Below are 20129 nucleotides of genomic sequence, written 5' to 3'. Positions count from 1 at the left end.
AGAGCAGAGGACATTTCTCCTAAAAGTATGATCTTTGTCCCCATGTGCAGTTGCAAACTGTAGTCTGGCTTTTTTATGGCAGTTTTGGAGCAGTGGCTTCTCCTTGCTGAGCGGCCTTTCAGGTTATGTCGATATAGGACTAGTTTTACTGTGGTTATAGATACTTTTGTACCCGTTTCCTCCAGCATCTCCACAAGGTCCTTTGCTGTTGTTCTGTGATTGATTTGCACTTTTCACACCAAAGTACGTTCATCTCTAGGAGACAGAACGTGTCTCCTTCCTGAGAGGTATGACGACTGCGTGGTCCCATGGTGTTTATACTTGCGTACTATTGTTTGTACAGATGAACGTGGTTCCTTCAGGCGTTTGTAAATTGCTCCCAAGGATGAACCAGGCTTGTGGAGGTCTACAATTTTTTTTCTGAGGTCTTGGCTGATTTCCCCATGATGTCAAGCAAAGAGGGACTGAGTTTGAAGGTAGGCCTTGAAATACATCCAGAGGTACACCTCCAATTGACTCAAATTATGTCAATTAGCCTATCAGAAGCTTCTAAAGCTGTGACATGATTTTCTGGATTTTTCAGAGCTTTTTAAAGGCACAGTCAACTTAGGGTATGTAAACTTCTGACCCACCGGAATTGTGATACAGTGAATTATAAATTAAATAGCCTGTCTAAACAATGGTTGGAAAAATTACTTGTGTCATGCACTTACCGACTTGCCGAAACTATAGTTTTGTTACCAAGAAATTTGTGGAGTGGTTGAAACATGAGTTTTAATGACACCAACCAAGTGCATGCAAAACTTCCGACTTCAACTGTATGTGGATGTTTTGTATTGTAAAAAAAAAAAAAATGGAGCTTTTTTTTAAAAGATCATATTGAATATGAATACACAGACAGGGGGAAACTGATCCTAGATCAGCACTCCTACTTTGAGAGCTTTATAAACACGGACCGGGCCATCAGGCAGCTTCTAGCACTCATTAGAAACGAGGAGAATACACTGGAGGGAAGAGTTCCGAAAAATACCACATGTTGAACGAATGCCTGTGAGGCTAAAGCAGGCTACTGGGAAAACTTTGTCTTAATGTACAGTTATGCACGTTGAATTTCCTCCAAGCAACCAACCAACTACCCCACTGGGATCATTTCAGAAAAGAAAATTCAGCTAATGCCCACAAGTCTTTATTTTAAACTGGAACAAAAAAAAAAAAACATACGTAATTATCTGCCTATTTCTGTAGCACTAACAATCCACTAGAAGGTGGCAGCGAAGACTATAGCATATGCTCAGAAGTCAGTACTCATACCTCGCTTTACCTTACCGACATGTGATCAAACCATGTGCGGTCTGTGCGGGAGAGATAAAGGCTCTGCTTTAAGCATGTGCCTGTGTGTGCGTGAGAGAGAGAGATAGCACCAGACCGTGGCAGAGACAGGGATAACAGCTGTATAAATGTTTCAGAGCAAGACTTAGTGAGTGGGATGGAGAGATTCAATCTATTGTTGATTCTGTCACACAGCAGTGATTATAGAGGAGTGGAAGTGGATTCAAACAACCCATATACCATCATAATGTTCCAGTTTGTTCAATAAAACCTAATGTGACATACAGGGCTGTTACGGTGACCGTATTACCACCACACCGGCGGTCACGAGTCATGACAGCAGTCAAATTCCATGTGACTGTTTAGTCATGGTTATTAGGCTTCTCCAAGCTCAGATGCTGCTGGTGGTCATTAGCAGCCTACCAAACTCGCTAACTGTCTGGTACTCAGCACTCTATTGTCCCTCTAATCACTCGGACATCAATGCAAATGTAATAAAAAATCTAAATCACGAGTGCCCATGAGTTAATGTTGCGCAATATTTCTTCAGGCTATGCAATTGCGTAGAATAGAATAGGCCTCTATTGAAAATAGGTGGATCCCATCAGCTTTCTACAGGCTAGGCCTACTAAAAAAAAAAAAAGTCCTCTCACTGTCAACTCCGTTTATTTTCAGCAAACTTAACGTGTAAATATTTGTATGAACATAACAAGATTCAACAACTGAGACAAACTGAACAAGTTCCCCAGACATGGAATATTGTGTCCATGAACAAAAAAGGGGGGTCAAAATCAAAAGTAACGGTCCGTATCTGGTGTGGGCACCAACTGCATTAAGTACTGCAGCGCATCTCCTCATGGACTGCACCAGATTTGCCCGTTCTTGCTGTGAGATGTTACCCCACTCTTCCAGCAAGGCACCTGCAAGTTCCCGGACATTTCTGGGTGGGAATGGCCCTAGCCCTCACCCTCCGATCCAACAGGTCCCAGACGTGCTCAATGGGATTGAGATCCGGGCTCTTCGCTGGCCATGGCAGAACAGACATTCCTGTCTTGCAGGAAATCACACACAGAATGAGCAGTATGGCTGGTGGCATTGTCATGCAGGAGGGTCATGTCAGGATGAGCCTGCAGGAAGGGTACCACATGAGGGAGGAGGAACGCACAGTGTTGAAATTGCCTGCAATGACAAGCTCAGTCCGATGATGCTGTGACACACTGCCCCAGACCATGACGGACCCTCCACCTCCAAATCTATCCCGCACCAGAGTACAGGCCTCGGTATAACGCTCATTCCTTTGATGTTAAACGCGAATCCGACCATCACCCCTGGTGAGACAAAACAGCAACTCGTCAGTGAAGAGCACTTTTTGCCAGTCCTGTTTGGTCCAGCGACAGTGGGTTTGTGCCCATAGGCGACATTGTTGCCAGTGATGTCTTGTGAGGACAGGCTTACAAGCCCTCAGTCCAGCCTCTCTCAGCCTATTGCGGACAGCCTGACCACTGACGGAGGGATTGTGCGTTCCTGGCTTAACTCGGGCAGCTGTTGTTGCCATCCTGGACCTGTCCCTCAGGTGTGATGTTCGGATGTACCGATCCTATGCAGGTGTTGTTACACATGGTCTGCCACTGCGAGGATGATCAGTTGTCAATCATGTCTTCCTGTAGCACAGTCTTCGGCGTCTCACAGTACGGACATTTCCATTTATTGCCCTGGCCACATCTGCAGTCCTCATACCTCCTTGCAGCATGCCTAAGGCACATTCACGCAGATGAGCAGGGACCCTGGGCACCTTTCTTACGGTGTTTTTCAGTGTCAGTGGAAAGGCCTCTTTAGTGTCCTAAGTTTTCATAACTGTGACCTTAATTGCCTACGGTCTGTAAGCTGTCAGTGTCTTAACGACCGTTCCACAGGTGCATATTCATTCATTGTTTATGGTTCATTGAACAAGCATGGGAAACAGTGTTTAAACCCTTTACAATAAAGATCTGTGAAGTTATTTGGATTTTTACGAATTATCTTTGAAAGACAGGGTCCTGAAAAAGGGTTGTTTCTTTTTTTGCTGAGTTTATATTTATCAACTTTCCTAATAGGACTGGGCGATATGGCCAAAATCTCATATCCCGATAACGATACAGCACATTCTGTAAATTCAATGAATAAATAGTTTATATAAAATGACCACATGTAAAGGCCAATTTCTTATTACATTTTGAATTATACTCAACAAATAAAAAGGTACTTATTCATATTAGATTATTTCTCCTTTTATTTAGAATCTTTGTGCAAATGTTCAACTAAGCATATAACAAAATATAAAATATGAATGAATAAAATAGAAAACAATTCAACTACTGCTGCAAACAAAATAAATATAGGCCTAAAATATATATATTTTGGGGGGCTTGCCTGTTTTGCATGTTATTTTGGTATTAATATGTGTCACATATCAATTTGCATTTGGCACCTTGGGTCGAGTGTTACCACCAACTCAAGAAACCCTCGTTTCTCGACCGTGTAAATTGGGGCCATGTCTTTGCAGATGTAAGTTGTAACGGCAACTGCTATCTCCTTCCAACTTCGTGATTCTTTGCCATATGGCGTGGCGTTGGCAAAAGCCTCTTGCAACGTCCGAGTCGGGGGTTTGTTTTGAGCACTCGACTGTAACTTTATTGGGTCTCACCCGTAGACTCTCTCCGTACTGTAAACGTCTATCGTCACACAATATATGTCATCATATCGCCCAGCCCTATTTCCTAATATAAAGCACATGAAAATGAATATTGGGTAAGCGTCCTCCATTCTCTATTTAAGTGCATAAATGACATGTATTTTCTTCCCCATGCCCCTGTTCCGAGACAGGTGCATGATAATGGTCCATTCTAAATCAAAACTAATATCAAACATACAGTACCAGTCAAAAGTTTGGACACACCTACTCATTCAAGGATTTTTCTTTATTTTTACTATTATAGAATAATAGTGAAGACATCAAAACTATGAAATAACACATACGGAATCATGTAGTAACCAAAAAAGTGTTGAAGTAAATATTTGAGATTCGTCAAAGTAGCCACCCTTTTTGCCTTGACAGCTTTGCACACTCGTGGAATTCTCTCAACCAGCTTCACCTGTATTGCTTTTCCAACAAGCTTGAAGCAGTTCCCACATATGCTGGGTACTCGTTGGCTGCTTTCCTTCACTCCACGGTCCAACTCATCCCAAACCATCTCAATTGGGTTGAAGTCAGGTGATTGTGGGGTCAGGTCATCTGATGCAGTCAACCATCACTCTCCTTCTTGGTCAAATAGACCTTACACAGTCTGGAGATGTGTTTTGGGTCATTGTTTTGTTGAAAAACAAATGATAGTCTAAGTGCAAGCCAGATGGGATGGCGTATCACTGCATAATGCTGTTGTACCCATGCTGGTTAAGTGTGCCTTGAATTCTAAATAAATCAAACCATCACACATCCTCCTCCATGCTTCACAGTGGGAACCACACATGCAGAGATCATCCATTCGCCTACTCTGCGTCTTACAAAGACACGGCGGTTGGAACCAAAAATCTCAAATTTGGACTCAGACCAAAGGACAGATTTCCACCGGTCTAATGTTCATTGCTCATGTTTCTTGACCCAAGCAAGTGTCTTATTAATATTGGTGTCCTTTAGTAGTGGTTTCCTTGCAGCAATTCAACAGTCTCCGCTGAACAGTTGATGTTGAGATGTCTCTGTTAATTGAATTCTGTGAAGCAGTTATTTGGGCTGCAATCTGAGGTGCAGTTAACTCTAACTTACCCTCTGCAGCAGAGGTAACTCTGGATCTTCCACTTTTGTGGCGGTCATCATGAGAGCCAGTTTCAACATAGCTCTTGATGGTTTTGCGACTGCACTTGAATAAACTTTCAACGTAATGATGGACTGTCGTTTCTCTTTGTTTATTTGAGCTGTTCTTGCCATAATATGGACTTGGCCCAAATAGGGTTATCTTCTGTATACCACCCCTAACCTTGTCACAACACAACTGAATGGCTCAAACGCATTAAGAAAATAAATTCCACAAATGAACTTTTAACCAGGCACACCTGTTAATTGAAATGCATTCCAGGTGACTACCTCATGAAGCTGTTTGAGAGAATGCCAAGCGTGTGCAATACTGTCATTCAGGCCAAGGGTGGCTACTTTGAAGAATCTCAAATATGTAGATTTCTTTGGTTACTACATGATTCCATATGTGTTATTTCATAGTTTTGATGTCTTCACTATTATTCTACAATGTATTAAATAGTCAAAATAACAGCAGGTCAGCGTACAGCAGGTCAGCCACCAGGGGGAGACTCGTCGAGGCATGGTGACAGACGGAGTATACATCACGAGGCGATGGCACCCTCTGCTGGACGTGCCAGGTCTCGACGGGCTCTCCGGCCAGGACTAATTGGGGCTGATTGTGGTTGGTGAGTAATCAAGGGCTGATTGCTCACCAGCTGGACAGGTCCCAATAAAGCTGCCAGAAGAGCAGCACACGGGAGGAAGGACTGGGGGAAGAAAGGTTACTCCCATATAGTTGGGGGACGGTTACAGAGGTAAAAGGAGGGAGTTCAGTTTTTGTTCCCCACAGGATACAGCAAGACCCGGAGCCCAGAAGACGGTATCCCGGAGAGGAGACCTTTTCTTTTGGCTTGTTGTTCAAATAAACACCCTTGACACCGAGCTAATCATACTCTGTCCGTGTCTGATCTGTGTAAACGTTTTGACCCACCCCCCTGGTCTGCCACACCTATAAGACTAACAACGTTGCCGGACCGACCAACATCACTCATTCTTTGCCTAAAAAAAAACCCATAGAATCAGAAGACGTCTCTTTAGCCACGCTACATCATTTCAATGCAATGCAATTTGAATAATAAGTATGCAAATCAAATCACTGGGACTTTTCCATCGTCGTTTCTATGGGGAATCCTCAGCTGTATGCTTGGAAGGTAGACCGTATATATTGTATACCGGGGTATTTGTAAGTAGCCATGGCATGCTTTTTCAATACCATGAATAGCATTGAAACTGTTTCGTTTAATTTAAAAATAAATAATGAATATTTGTTGCTACTTTTTAAGTAAAATACCCGCAGTCAACTTGTGCAATACGTTAGGAGATCAAGCATTTCACCGGTCACATTTTTAAAAAATGATAAAGCTTACCTGTAGTCCCCAGTCACGTTTACAAGCACACAATGACAAGAGACCGGAGCCTTAAGTCACTCACTGTTTTGCAGCACGCACCAGGTGATCTAGCTACAGTACGGAAATGACAAGTAAATGTTTGCCAGCTAGATGTCTTATACAGTGAGCTCCAAAAGTATGGGGACAGTGACATGTTTTGTTTTGGCTCTGTACTCCAGCACTTTGGATTTGAAACGATACAATGACTACGATGTTAAACTGCAGCTTTAGTCTGTCAGCTTTCATTTTAGGGAATTTTCAACCATATGGTGTGAACCATTTAGAAATTACAGCACTTTTTGTACATAGTTCCCCCCCCATTATAGTAGACCAAAATTATTGGGACAAATTCACTTATGTTTATTAAAGTAGTAAAAAGTTAAGTATTTGGTTCCATATTCACAGCACACAATGACTACATCAGGCTGGTGACTCTACAAACTTGGATGCGTTTTACGTTTGTTTTGGTTGTGTTTCAGATTATTTTGTGCCCAATATAAATGAATGGTAATTAATGTATTTTGTAATTTTGGAGTCACCTTTATTATAAATAAGAATATAATATATGTTTCTAAATCCACATTAATGTGGATGCTAGAATAATTACAGATAATCCTCAATGAACCATGAATAATGTGTGAGAAAGTTACGAACACACAAATATCATAACCCCCCCCAAGAACGCTAACCTCTCCTGTTATTGAAATGGTTATTGAAATGGTGAGAAGTTAGCATGTCTTGGGGGTATGATATTTGTGCGTCTAACACCCGACATGGATGAAAATACTTTCAAATTAAAGCTGTCAGTCTGCACTTTAACCTCATAGTCATGGTATCATCGTATCATTTCAAATCCACAGTGCTGAGTACAGAGCCAAAACAACAAAAAAATGTGTCACTGTCCCAATACTTTTGGAGCTCACAGAAATGTCCTAAATGCTCTGCAGTTGTGCATTTGGTTTGCTAACTTAGTAGCTAGTTATCTAGCTAGCTAAGTGGTTAGCTTCTTGCAAAATCAAGCTTCTAGCAGAATCATGCTTCTCTTAGTAAGAGCAGAGAATCCCTTCCTGGATCAAGAGCCTTGCTGTCTAATATACGTTTTGTGCGTGCAGCAAACTGTGAGTGGCATTTTCGAGTTAACTTTTATAACTTTATGAGTTTATAGTTTATGTCAGAGACTGTATAAAATGTTTGCATGCGCTCATGAGCATTTGCTATGTTTTTTTCCATGTACTTGTTAGCATGGGGGAGGTGGGGGGGCTGCATCATTCGTGGGCGACGACATGTTTACTGTTGCCTTGTTTTTCCTAAAAAAATGAATACTCTCGCAAGCAATTGAATACTAGCATCCGTTTCGATATTTGATTAATCGTGCCCATCCCTAGTGTGTATGTGTGTATTCATAATCGGTCACACTTACTTGGTCATGTCATTGACGTTCTCGGCGGCGAAGAAGAAAGTCTGGAAGCGCTGGTGGCACATTTGGAAGACACTGGGAGAAGGAGAGCGAGAGTGGTAGAGAAATGGAGGGAGAGTGGTAGAGAAATGGAGGGAGAGCGAGAGAGAAAAAGGAGAGTGGTAGAGAAACAGAGGGAGAGCGAGAGAGAGAAAGGAGAGCGACAGAGAAAGAGAGAGCGAGAGAAATTCTAATTCAATTACAGCTCCCACAGCCTCAGACGATATAGATACTTTTTCTAACCTCTCTGGATTACAACCAAATTATGATGAGTGTACTATATTACATATTGATCACCCCCGAAAAAATGTTTTACATTACAGTGTTGTTTACCAATAAAATGGTCTGATGGTGATGTGGACATACTCGGTATTCAAATCTTGAAAAAAAATAAACAATTCACTACAATACATTTTTATAGAAAATGTGCAAAAATAGACCAGATCTTGCTACCATGGAAAGGAAAACACTTGTGGAAAAATCATATCCCAATTTACCTATTTGCTTATGACCTTGCCTACACCTAGCAAAATGTTTTTTAAATTATATGAGCAAAAAAGATTCCATTTTATTTGGAACGGAAAACCAAACAAAATTGAAGGGGCCTATTTATATCATTAATATGAATTTGGAGGGCAGAAATGATAAAATATTAAAACATTAGACCTCTCACTAAAGGCGTCAGTCATACAACAGTTATACTTAAATCCGAACTGGTTCTCCAGCAGATTAGTAAGAATGTCTCACCCCTTGTTCAAGAATGGCCTTTTTCCCTTCATTCAGATTACATCATCTCACTTTCGGTTACTTGAAAATGAAATAATCTCCAAAATATCCCTGTTTTTAAGACAATCCATAGAAAGTTGGTTGTAATTTCTGTTTAGTTCACCAGAAAAGACAGAACAAATAATACAACAAATATTATGGTTAAACACAAATATACTAATTGATTAAAAAAAGTATTTAAAAAACAGAAAAAAAAACATTTTTGGAATAATAATATATATATTTTTTAAAGGTATAATCTTTGTAAATTATATCATAAATAGGACTGATGGCGTTAATTCACACATGCAGCTAACAAAACTATATGGAAATGTCTGCTCTACCCAAAATTTCAACCAACTAATTGCAGCATCAACACAAAAAAATCAAAGAGGTAAGTAGAAGGGGGAAATAGTAAGAAACTGGTCTGTCGGCCGTGCATTAAAGACCAAAATTGGTTAAAGAAAATTGTGATAACTGAGAAAGTATACCAGCTTCATTTAAGGACCAAAAAATAAATAATTGACAGCTGTTGCCATATAGATTGCAAAATAGTTATTATAGTTATAGATAATATATATATAATATATAAATATATAATAGTTATAGATATTTTAGATTTTAGGTTTATGAGGCTGATACACAAAACGACGTCGGATTCAAAACGTACAAATTTCATTATGATACATAATTCTTGCAACCAATAGAATGTTATATACAGTGCATTTGAAAAGTATTCAGACTCCTTGACTTTTTCCACATTTTGTTATGTTACAGCCTTGTTCTTTAAATGGATTCAATAGTTTTTTCCCCTTCATTAATCTACACACAATACCCCATAATGACAAAGCAAAAACAGGTTTAGAAACTTTAGCAAATTTACAAAAAAAGAAAAACAGAAATATCATATTTACATAAGTATTCAGACCCTTTACTCAGTACAGTACTTTGTTGAAGCACCTTTGGCTGTGATTACAGCCTTGAGTTTTCTTGGATATGACGCTACAAGCTTGGCACACCTGTATTTGGGGAGTTTCTCCCATTCGTCTCTGCAGATTCTCTCAATCTGTCAGGTTGGATGGGGAGCGTCGCTGCACAGCTATTTTCAGGTCTCTCCAGAAATGTTAAAATCGGGTTCAAGTCCGGGCTCTGGCTGGGCCACTCAAGGACATAGAGACTTGTCCCGAAGCAATTCCTGCGTTGTCTTGGCTGTGTGCGGAGGGTCGTTGTCCTGTTGGAAGGTGAACCTTCACCACAGTCGGAGGTCCTGATCACTCTGGAGCAGGTTTTCATCAAGGATCTCTCTGAACTTTGCTCCATTCATCTTTGCCTCGATCCTGACTAGTCTACCAGTCCCTGCCGCTGAAAAACATCCCCATAGCATGATGCTGCCACTACTATGCTTCACCGTAGGAATGGTACCAGGTTTCCTCCAGACGTGACGATTGGCATTCAGGCCAAAGAGTTCCCATTTTGGTTTCATCAGACCAGAAAATCTTGTTTCTCATGGTCTGGGAGACCTTTAGGTGCATTTTGGCAAACTCCAAGTGGGCTGTCATGTGCCTTTTACTGAGGAGTGTCTTCCATCTGGCCACTCTACCATAAAGTCCTGATTGTGTGTAGTGCTGCAGAGATGGGAGAACCTACTAGAAGAACAACCATCTCCACAGAGGAACTCTGTCAGAGTGACCATCAGGTTCTGTCTCTGAGCTCTACGGACAATTCCTTCGACCTCATGGCCTGGTTTTATTGCTGACATGCACTGTCAACTGTGGGACCTTTTCAAATCATGTCCAATCAATTGAATTTACCATAGGTGGACTACAATCAAGTTGTAGAAACATATCAAGGATGATCAATGGAAACAGGACGCACCTGAGCTCAATTTCAAGTCTCATAGCAAATGGTCTGAATAACGCAACAAAATGTGGGAAAAGGGGTCTGAATACTTTCCATATGCACGGTATACAATCATCCCAGCTCTGCAGATTTTCCTGCGAAGAGACAACCATTCGATAATTTGTTTAGGGTTAGGGTTACTGCTGGGTGATTTGAAAAGTTTTAGTCAATCGATCAATAACAAACATTATTGCTGAAATCATTATTATCTTTAAAATTCACTATCTGTAGAAACTACGAGAATAGAAAAAGGTTCAGAACTTTTGTGAAACATCACAGCACATTTGAAAAATATGTGGAAAATAGAAACTGGATGGTCTTCAGAGATAGATGGAATGGGTTGAGGGTAAGTGAAGGATGGGATAAAAATACATTTAAAAAAAGATAACTATTGTAAAATATATTGTGTCCGTAAAATATAACCTGTATGTATAACCTGGAAGTAGAAGCTTAAGTGCTGTAGCCCATTAGTTTACTCCAATTAGGGGAGGGTTGGTAGGTTTAGGGGAACATAATAAAGGAAAATATTTGTAATATATGTATAATGCATGTAAATACATGTACAATGTATTTACAAAAAATATAATGGTCGATTGGAAATTATACAGACAATTACATTGATGGAAGCTACAATATATGTGCAATATTAAAGCTGATCTACCCACCAAAGAAAAATATGAATAAAATAAAAGTTAAGACTACGCTAGCTACCCCTAAGTTAGCTAGCTAGCTACCCCTAAGTTAGCTACCCCTAAGTTAGCTAGCTAGCTACTCCTAAGTTAGCTAGCTAGCTACCCCTAAGTTAGCTAGCTAGCTACCCCTAAGTTAGCTAGCTAGCTACCCCTAAGTTAGCTAGCTAGCTACCCCTAAGTTAGCTAGCTAGCTACCCCTAAGTTAGCTAGCTAGCTACCCCTAAGTTAGCTAGCTAGCTACCCCTAAGTTAGCTAGGTAGCTACCCCTAAGTTAGCTAGGTAGCTACCCCTAAGTTAGCTAGGTAGCTACCCCTAAGTTAGCTAGGTAGCTACCCCTAAGTTAGCTAGGTAGCTACCCCTAAGTTAGCTAGGTAGCTACCCCTAAGCTAGCTAGGTAGCTACCCCTAAGCTAGCTAGGTAGCTACCCCTAAGTTAGCTAGGTAGCTACCCCTAAGCTAGCTAGGTAGCTACCCCTAAGCTAGCTAGGTAGCTACCCCTAAGCTAGCTAGGTAGCTAGCTACCCCTAAGTTAGCTAGGTAGCTACCCCTAAGCTAGCTAGGTAGCTACCCCTAAGCTAGCTAGGTAGCTACCCCTAAGCTAGCTAGGTAGCTACCCCTAAGCTAGCTAGGTAGCTACCCCTAAGCTAGCTAGGTAGCTACCCCTAAGTTAGCTAGGTAGCTACCCCTAAGCTAGCTAGGTAGCTACCCCTAAGCTAGCTAGGTAGCTACCCCTAAGTTAGCTAGGTAGCTACCCCTAAGCTAGCTAGGTAGCTACCCCTAAGCTAGCTAGGTAGCTACCCCTAAGCTAGCTAGGTAGCTAGCTACCCCTAAGTTAGCTAGGTAGCTACCCCTAAGCTAGCTAGCTAGCCCTACAATAAGAGATGGGGGATGTTACTACTTACTCACACTTTGACAGAATGGTATAGTAAGAAGGTCTGCTCAATTGATTCTCTTTACCTTTGGTAGATATGACATTTCAGTGTTTGCCTCTGACCCACATTTTTAGAGGCCCTACTCTTTGCTGCAGAGACAAATTGTAGCTATTTTAAAGCTAATGTGCTGCAATTCTCCAATTTTGCCGTTCTTATGCTATCCGAGTGACTCAAACATAACAAAATCAATGTAGGCCCTTATGACATGACATTTTTGATATTTTAGATTCTAAATCTAAGTTTATTTTGGTGATTGTTAGTTTCAAAGATGATCTTTAAAAAAATATATGTGGCTCCATTATCTTTACTACATACTTTATACCAGGTTTTAATTGCTTATACAATGAAAATGTTTTACCATTCAGAAAATTATTTTCAACAAAATAATAATATATTTTTATTTTATTTTTTGGAGTAGCAGCAGCTAAATGAATATAGGGGAAACACTGCACTCTTGGAAACATATATAGCAGTTCCCTTTTTTGCTGATGTACATTACACTGGGCTTGCATTGCAATCTAATAATATAAAGGTTAAGTCCAAATCTGGGTTAAAATAATTTTCAAAATACTTAATTTGCGGCTGTCTGGCGTGTCAGATGGATGGGACTTTCAAATTTAGGATGATTCCATTGCGCCAGATTTCAAAAACCCAGATGGGATTCAAGTAGGTCAGGTACCATCAAACAGTGAATCCTAATTTGTATTTTTATTTATTTATTTAACTAGGCAAGTCAGGTAAGAACAAATTCTTATTTACAATGACAGCCCTGGAATACTGGGTTAACTGCCTAGTTCAGGGGCAGAACGATTGTCAGCTCGGGGATTCGATCTAGCAACCTTTCGGTTACTGGCCCAGCGCTCTAACCACTAATCTACCTGCCGCCCTTAAATAACTTGTCTTATCACACTAGACAATCCATCTGACATGAATACTCACTACTTCCTCTTGTGTTCTCCTGCACCCTCTATGTTGTAGCTGGAGATCTTAACCAGGCCCTCCGCTTTCTCCTCCTGGCGATAACAAAGAAAGGAATAGGTTAATCAAACACAACTACTGCAGCCATGATAGTCTGGTTACTCCACAATGAACCCTATGAGTGTTCAGTCCACTTTAACCAGGCTACTGCAATTCCAGTGAGCACAAGACGTTGAAAAAACACATTATCGAACATATTTTGCGCTTGGTAATTTTGATAAGGACCCGCCTCATAAGAGGCCATGCTTATCACAATTACCAGGCATAAAATACATACAGATAATGCCAAATCACATTGCACAGTGGAAGCCTGTTTCACAACCAAATGCAATAATACTATCAGTCATACTGGTAAATGCAACAATCTCAGCCATGTTATTATTGGGCTTCCATCACATTACGTGCATAAACCTGCCAATGAGACACAGTGTATAATATGATATAATAGCATATTGTCTATTATCTGCTGTAGATGAAAATGAACTTTTATGGCTAACACAAGCGCGACTGTACATTGATGTGAGGCGTGGAATGCCGATTCATGTGCATCGTCTCTATCAACGCAATAAGATGAATGCACTTGTACGATTGTGTTCACTTGGGGGGTATATTCAGGGAAGTGAAACCTTTCCATAGAAACGTTGTGAAGAAAGCTGCCACGACTCACCATTTTCCTCATGACAGACAATCCCATCTGTTCTACACAATACCATACAATCTACACAATTCTGCATGCACCCTCCCGAACAGTTATCAAGTCCTGGAATATTAAAGCACCTTACGTGATTGTGTAGGTTTGTGTATAAGTGTTTAACAGTTTTTTAACAGGGGATGAGTGGGGAGTTGGGGTGGGGGCTCAACTGGTAACATGGTTCTAACTAATGAAACAGTTAATACGTTCAATTACACAGTTCATAGAACAGTTCATATTTATAACAAATAAAACAAAAAGGACCTCACCTGCTGACTGGTGTACCAATAGAGAGAGGGGCCCTTGAGGACGAACCAGAAGCGCTGCCACTTCTGGGTCATGAACACACTGCTCTCCTTCCTCTTCTTCCACAGCCAGCCGTCACACTCGGGCCGACACAGCTCACGACACGACACACGCCGCCTGCTCATCACTTTACGCGTGCCTGGGGGGTTGTGGTGTGTGTGTGGGAGGTGGGGGGGTGTCAAAGTTATGGTGACACAATCTCCATGCACATCGAAATACCTGCTGCGAAAATAAGTATAGCACATGTAAAGTACTCTAAATAAATAAGGAAAACTGATTTTTAAAACCCAAACTTACCTTTTGTAGACGCCTTTTTTTGTTCTTTATCCTCCTAAAATTAAAACAGCAGAGAATTTGTCCTCAATTCAATCTAAAAAAATACGTAATTGTCTTTCCAAAAAGCTCAAATGTACACATTAAAACATCACATGTAGAGAGCCTCTCCAGAAACAAACCTCATCGCCATCATAACCACCACCAAAAAAAACAGTGTGTGTGTCTCTCTCACCGTGTGTCCGCCCATCTCAGGACAGGAACTGATGGAACTGATACTCTCTCTGCCTAGTTCTATTACCCGGGGGGACGGACTTCTGGAGGGTGCAGAGCCCTTTCCGTTCGGCCCGGGGCTGAGCCTGGACCCCTCCAAACCCTCGGCTTCTCCTAGGACACACACACATGCACACACACAGGTGAGAACACTTTTTATACAACAACACAGCACAATTACAATCACTACTAACAGCCAACATTCTGTCTCCAACAGTCTTACTTTAGCTGGAATTTAGTGTCATGTTCAGTAGCAAAAATATTTTGAAAAGTTTTCAAAAAGGACAAATTCATCCCTTTATTGGCTTAATTCTTCAATGTTTTTCTCTCGTTATTTTACCAACTGGTTTTGGATGCCGAGAGTAACTGAACAGGGCCCTGGTAGGCTATCTACTGAAACATGTTATGGCGATAAGTGGTGTCGTCTGATAACCACTTCAAACTGTCTTGAACGATAAATAGTGACACTTGTTCAAATGACAAAAGGAATCAATAAAAAAGGTAACTATTATTACCATTTACCGCAATGCCAGTTCGGCTATTCCTTCTAAAGCTTATCATATTGGCCTATGTGCCCCGGCACTAGTTCTACCAGATGGTCACTATCTGGACAAGTTCCAGAGACGGATGCCCAGGCTAGTTGTTCTACAATTTCTCTTCTTTAAATTTGATATTAAACCTAACCCTAAACTTAACTTCACTGCTAATCTTATGCCTAACCTTAAATATAAACCAAAAGCTGCATTTTGTTTTCATAAATGTTTACAATTTAGCCAATTTTGACCTTTCAGCATCGAGTGGGAACCCTTCTACCATTTATGGTCATGTCTATGGTTCCGACCTGATGACAGGTATGAGAGGTCCCCCTGGGACCCCCTGGGACATAAGGTGTATGTCAGGCTGCCGTCCAATCCCCTGTCGCTGGACAGATCCGACTTCTCCTGGCCCATAGGCTGGATATCCACTGGCCCTTGAACTGCAGCCCTACATACAGGTAGAGGGGGCACACTTTACCACACTCACACTATCCATCCACAACACTATATGTCAGCCCTGCACACCACACATATGGGATGGAGGGGAAGAGGGAGCACACTTAGTCACACTAACACCAAAGATGGTTTAGAATGAAGATAAGTAGAAACTGCTTCTAATAGAAATTCAACATTGCGCATGTAGGTGATGTCATGGCGACTAAGCTCACGCGCAGAAAAACATCATTGGGTGTAATGGTCGAACTGCGCATGTGCAGGCCATCAAATCAAAAGGCACTCCTTCGATATAAAATTGTTCTTGACGAAAAAAGAAAACATGTCAGTTTGTCACTTTCATGAGGTTGGAGTAATAAGATGTTCAGCTACTTGGCTCGAATCTAGGTTGTGCCTTTAGATTTTGAGAAAATTAACAACTAAGAAAAAATGTTTCACTTCTCAAACCCTGAAGCAGGAAATACAAATGCAACACATGAAGTTAGGGTATTTTTTCGAGGTGGTGAATATGAACTAATATCAATGTAAGACCATTGTGGAGATTAAGAAAGCAACTGACAAACTTTCATTTTAAGGTAAACTTCCCCTTTAAAGTGCAATTCAATTTGGATATATCATTTCAACAAAAACTCATCAGAAGTCAGAATTCATCTACACTCCCATAGGAGAGGGAGACCGAGTCAAATGTTTTTCAGACAGTAGCACAGTACACACTATAAATGTATTGATCTAACACACCAGGCCTTTCTTGGTTTCCAGTATTCTGCGGGAGGGAAAATATTAAATGGCCAATGACCGTCTATGACAGCCTTAATTGCATTTGCAACATGACCTCAGCCATTGGTCTATTACAGAATCATGCTGCCTGTTGCCGACAGGACAGACAAGTTGTGCGAGAGGAAACACTTCTAACATTTATTTTTAAAATCAGCCAGTACAGACAGAAAATAGGCTTTAGGCTCAAAACAACTGAAGAGTTTCTGCCTAAGTAGGTGGATGAAAAAAAACAACAACTCTTAATTGAAACTGGACTTCATTTGATAAAGACAAGAAATATGTTCAAATGGTTGTGTAAAATGTACACACACACACACACACACAAAGAGAGAGAAAGTACTGAAGTAGTAGCATTCATGTCTGGTGTGTGTGTTCTCACCTGAATGACAGAGACCTGACTGAGGCTGCTACTCTCTCAAATATGGAGTGTTTCTGGTTTCCCTCTTCTTCTTCCTCCTCCTCCTCCTCTTCCTCTTTCTGAAAACCAGCCAGCAGAAAATGTGAACCCTCCCCAACCACTTCAGATTAAGAGATAGGGTGTGAAGTTGTGAACTCTGCTCAGTTCCTTTTAATAGTGTGTGTGTGTGTGTGTGTGTGAGCTGAGCCACAGCGCGCCATGTGGACCGAGCCCTCAGGACAAATGGCAGCTTTTATCATCCACATAAAATCCTAGTCTTCAGCCTCCACTCACCTGTGGCACACACACACTAGCAACGCGTCTGCCCCTCTTTTTCAGCCGTATATTTCCTGTGTTTGAGGGGTGCAAAATCCACTTCTCATTTACATCTTGCTGGATTAATTGCTTTTATTTTACTCCTGCGACTTTTTCCACACTTTACGACCATGGAAATGTTTGTAATGACCTGTCAAACACACCCCGGTAATGGCTGAAATGGGCTCAATGGAATACACTGTCTTTCCGTTGCATCTATAAGAATGGTAAAGCTTCAGCGGGGACTTCATGCACTGTCTCCAGACATCACAAGAAAGACAAGAAAGATAACTATTTTGAAGGGTGTACAGTTTTTGTGGATTAGAATTTTTAAAAATAATTTAATATTAGTTGAAACGTTCATAAATTAGATGCACTGAAATGAAAGCAACATCTGAAAATGAACACTCGGATTATAGTGATATTATGTCTGATGTCGCAAACAATGTAAAGTATGTTCCGATAGGTATAATCTAGAGCCAAGCGTTTTGATTTTTAATCCAATGGTATTCTGCTATTGACACATTTGTTAAATTATGCAAGAGAATGTGACAACACCAATTAATGATGGCAGTCTAGACAGCACAGCTGAGTGCAGGTAGGGTAGACGGAACAAGTTGTTGGTGGTTACAGCCCTGTTCCACCCCTTTATGTTAATATTCATATTTGGAAATACACCAGGTGTGTTTATGCAAATTGGGTACATATACCTTTATTTTAACACAATATATATATATTTTTTTAAATACCCGATATAGTAAGAACATCTATATAGGAGTGCATTCTAAGATTTTTTATATATCTTTTTTTTTTTACATTTGACAAATTGAACACCTGAATTACATTATTTGTCCATGCCAGTAAAATGTTATGTGCTTATAATAATTATTGGATTATAAAAAAAATCCACGTTTGGAGTACCGCACGCACACACATACACACAGGTCCTGAGCAAGCGTCAATACACACGACTGACTGACATGGCTCGCTGTCTCAGTGTTCAGACTACAGCACAGGCTGGCTTTAACACGGTGAGTCATGTAACGAGGGGTGGCGGAGTAGTTAGCTGTGTGTGCATGACAGAAGAGTGTGTGTATGAGAGGGAAAAAATATGTGTGTGTGCATGTCCTTGATTTGTTTTTCTATATAGACAGAGACAAGACCTCGGGCAGGGTGAGAGCATGAAGGCTTGAAGGTGGAGATAACAAACAGTTAAACCCAAGTCACCAGAGGTTATCCAGAGAGAATCTGCTCTACGAAAGCCTACAGGTCTAAATGGATGTGTTTCCTTGGTTCAGTATGTGCTGGTGGGTGTGTGTACATGCCTGAGTGTAAATGTGTGTGTGTGCATCCTCGTGAATGCGTGTATGTATGTACACATGCAATGTATGCTTCCCACTGTACTCCAGCAGCCTACCTGTGGCGAGGGGGGCTGTTGGGCTGTCTCTTTGCTTATCAGTGACACGGGAACCTTCTTGAGGACCAGCGTCACCCCACTGGGGTTCTCCTTCAGTTTCTTCACAAGGTTCTTCCTGCTCCAGCCAACCTGACAATGCAGAGCACCATGGGAGTTGGAGTTCATATAAAGTTATGCTTGGCGCTAAGTAACACACAAAATACTCACCACAATCTGGTCATTGACTTGGATCACTTCGTCTCCAGCCAGTATCTTCTCACAGAACTCAGCGGGTGACTGCAATGCACAAGCCAATAATTAAAACACAAACGCACACCACTATAGACTATGTATGACAGATGTAACATTGTGGCGGGGACTTGACGTCTGACCTTAATTGGTTTAAAAGAGGAATCAAATCAAATCTTATTTGTCACATGCTTCGTAAACAGCAGCAAAATGCTTACTTAGGGTCAGAGGTTAAAAGTCTGAGTGGGCTTGTGTACTAAATCATGCATACTGTACGTGCACATGTGCATGCACTGAGTGTGCATGTGCTGTTCTCTCTAGAATGCATACACAGAGTGCTTCAGATCAACTCCAGTAGCAGTAGCCAGGGGAGTCGGTCTATATTCTGATCATGACATCATGGAAAAAACACATGTCTATCCCAGGCTGTCCCAGAGAAGAGACCATCCTGTACTAAAGCTTGGTTCCCTCGATCCTTTCCCTGGCAAGCCTTCATCTAACTGGGAGAGTAATAAAATAGCCAAGCCCCCAACCTATTTATTGATTTGATTTAACTAGGCAAGTCAGTTAAGAAAAAAAATCTTATTTTCAATGACAGCCTAGGAACAGTGGGTTAACTGCCTTATTCAGGGGCAGAACGACAGATGATTATTATTATTTTTTTTTACATTGTCAGCTCGGGGATTCGATCTTGCAACCTTTCCGTTACTAGTCCAACTAGGCTACCTGCCGCTCCACCTATCACCTAGGAATGATCAGAATTCTATTTTATATGTGCATTTGTATCATTCAGCAGATGCTCTTATCCAGAGAAATTAGCGCATTCAAGTAAGTTCGAAAAAACAACCGCCTATCACAATCGTTGCAGCCATTCCAGTCACGTCTCTGTACATGTACTGTAATAGCAGACAGACACAGCCAAGTCAGGGCAGAGTACATATGTGAACCACCTAAACTGACAGGGAAAAACTCCTGGCCATAAAAAGTGACCTGCTTCAACCAGTCAATATCATCAACTAAGCAAGACATTTCACTTAGATATTTCACGAACGACCATTCAAGTTGTCATGCACAAGTACGGTGAAATAGCCGTACCACTAATGACCATTAAAAAGTGCCACTCTTTCACAACACTAAAACCTCAATCAACCTAGATAACGTATCGAACGTAGTAGGATTGGTTAGAACCACATTGG

General features: G+C 41.1%; 1 protein-coding gene across 2 annotated transcripts in view; it reads right to left on the bottom strand.

Annotated features, from left to right (window-relative positions):
* Positions 1–20129, bottom strand: part of cnksr1 (connector enhancer of kinase suppressor of Ras 1) — an 83281-nt gene that overhangs the window by 7250 nt on the left and 55902 nt on the right. For both annotated transcript variants that reach the window (XM_042325564.1, XM_042325565.1), the window contains exons 8-16: positions 18913–18981; positions 18706–18834; positions 16956–17053; positions 15652–15794; positions 14773–14924; positions 14562–14595; positions 14228–14403; positions 13229–13302; positions 7967–8038 (exon numbers count right to left, since the gene is read on the bottom strand). In XM_042325564.1, coding sequence (XP_042181498.1) covers positions 7967–8038; positions 13229–13302; positions 14228–14403; positions 14562–14595; positions 14773–14924; positions 15652–15794; positions 16956–17053; positions 18706–18834; positions 18913–18981 — 947 coding nt within the window. The remainder of the gene's footprint in view (positions 1–7966; positions 8039–13228; positions 13303–14227; positions 14404–14561; positions 14596–14772; positions 14925–15651; positions 15795–16955; positions 17054–18705; positions 18835–18912; positions 18982–20129) is intronic.

This window comes from Oncorhynchus tshawytscha, linkage group LG08, assembly GCF_018296145.1.
Source record: "Oncorhynchus tshawytscha isolate Ot180627B linkage group LG08, Otsh_v2.0, whole genome shotgun sequence".
Taxonomy (NCBI): domain Eukaryota; kingdom Metazoa; phylum Chordata; class Actinopteri; order Salmoniformes; family Salmonidae; genus Oncorhynchus; species Oncorhynchus tshawytscha.
This window is presented reverse-complemented; position numbering and strand designations above follow the sequence as displayed.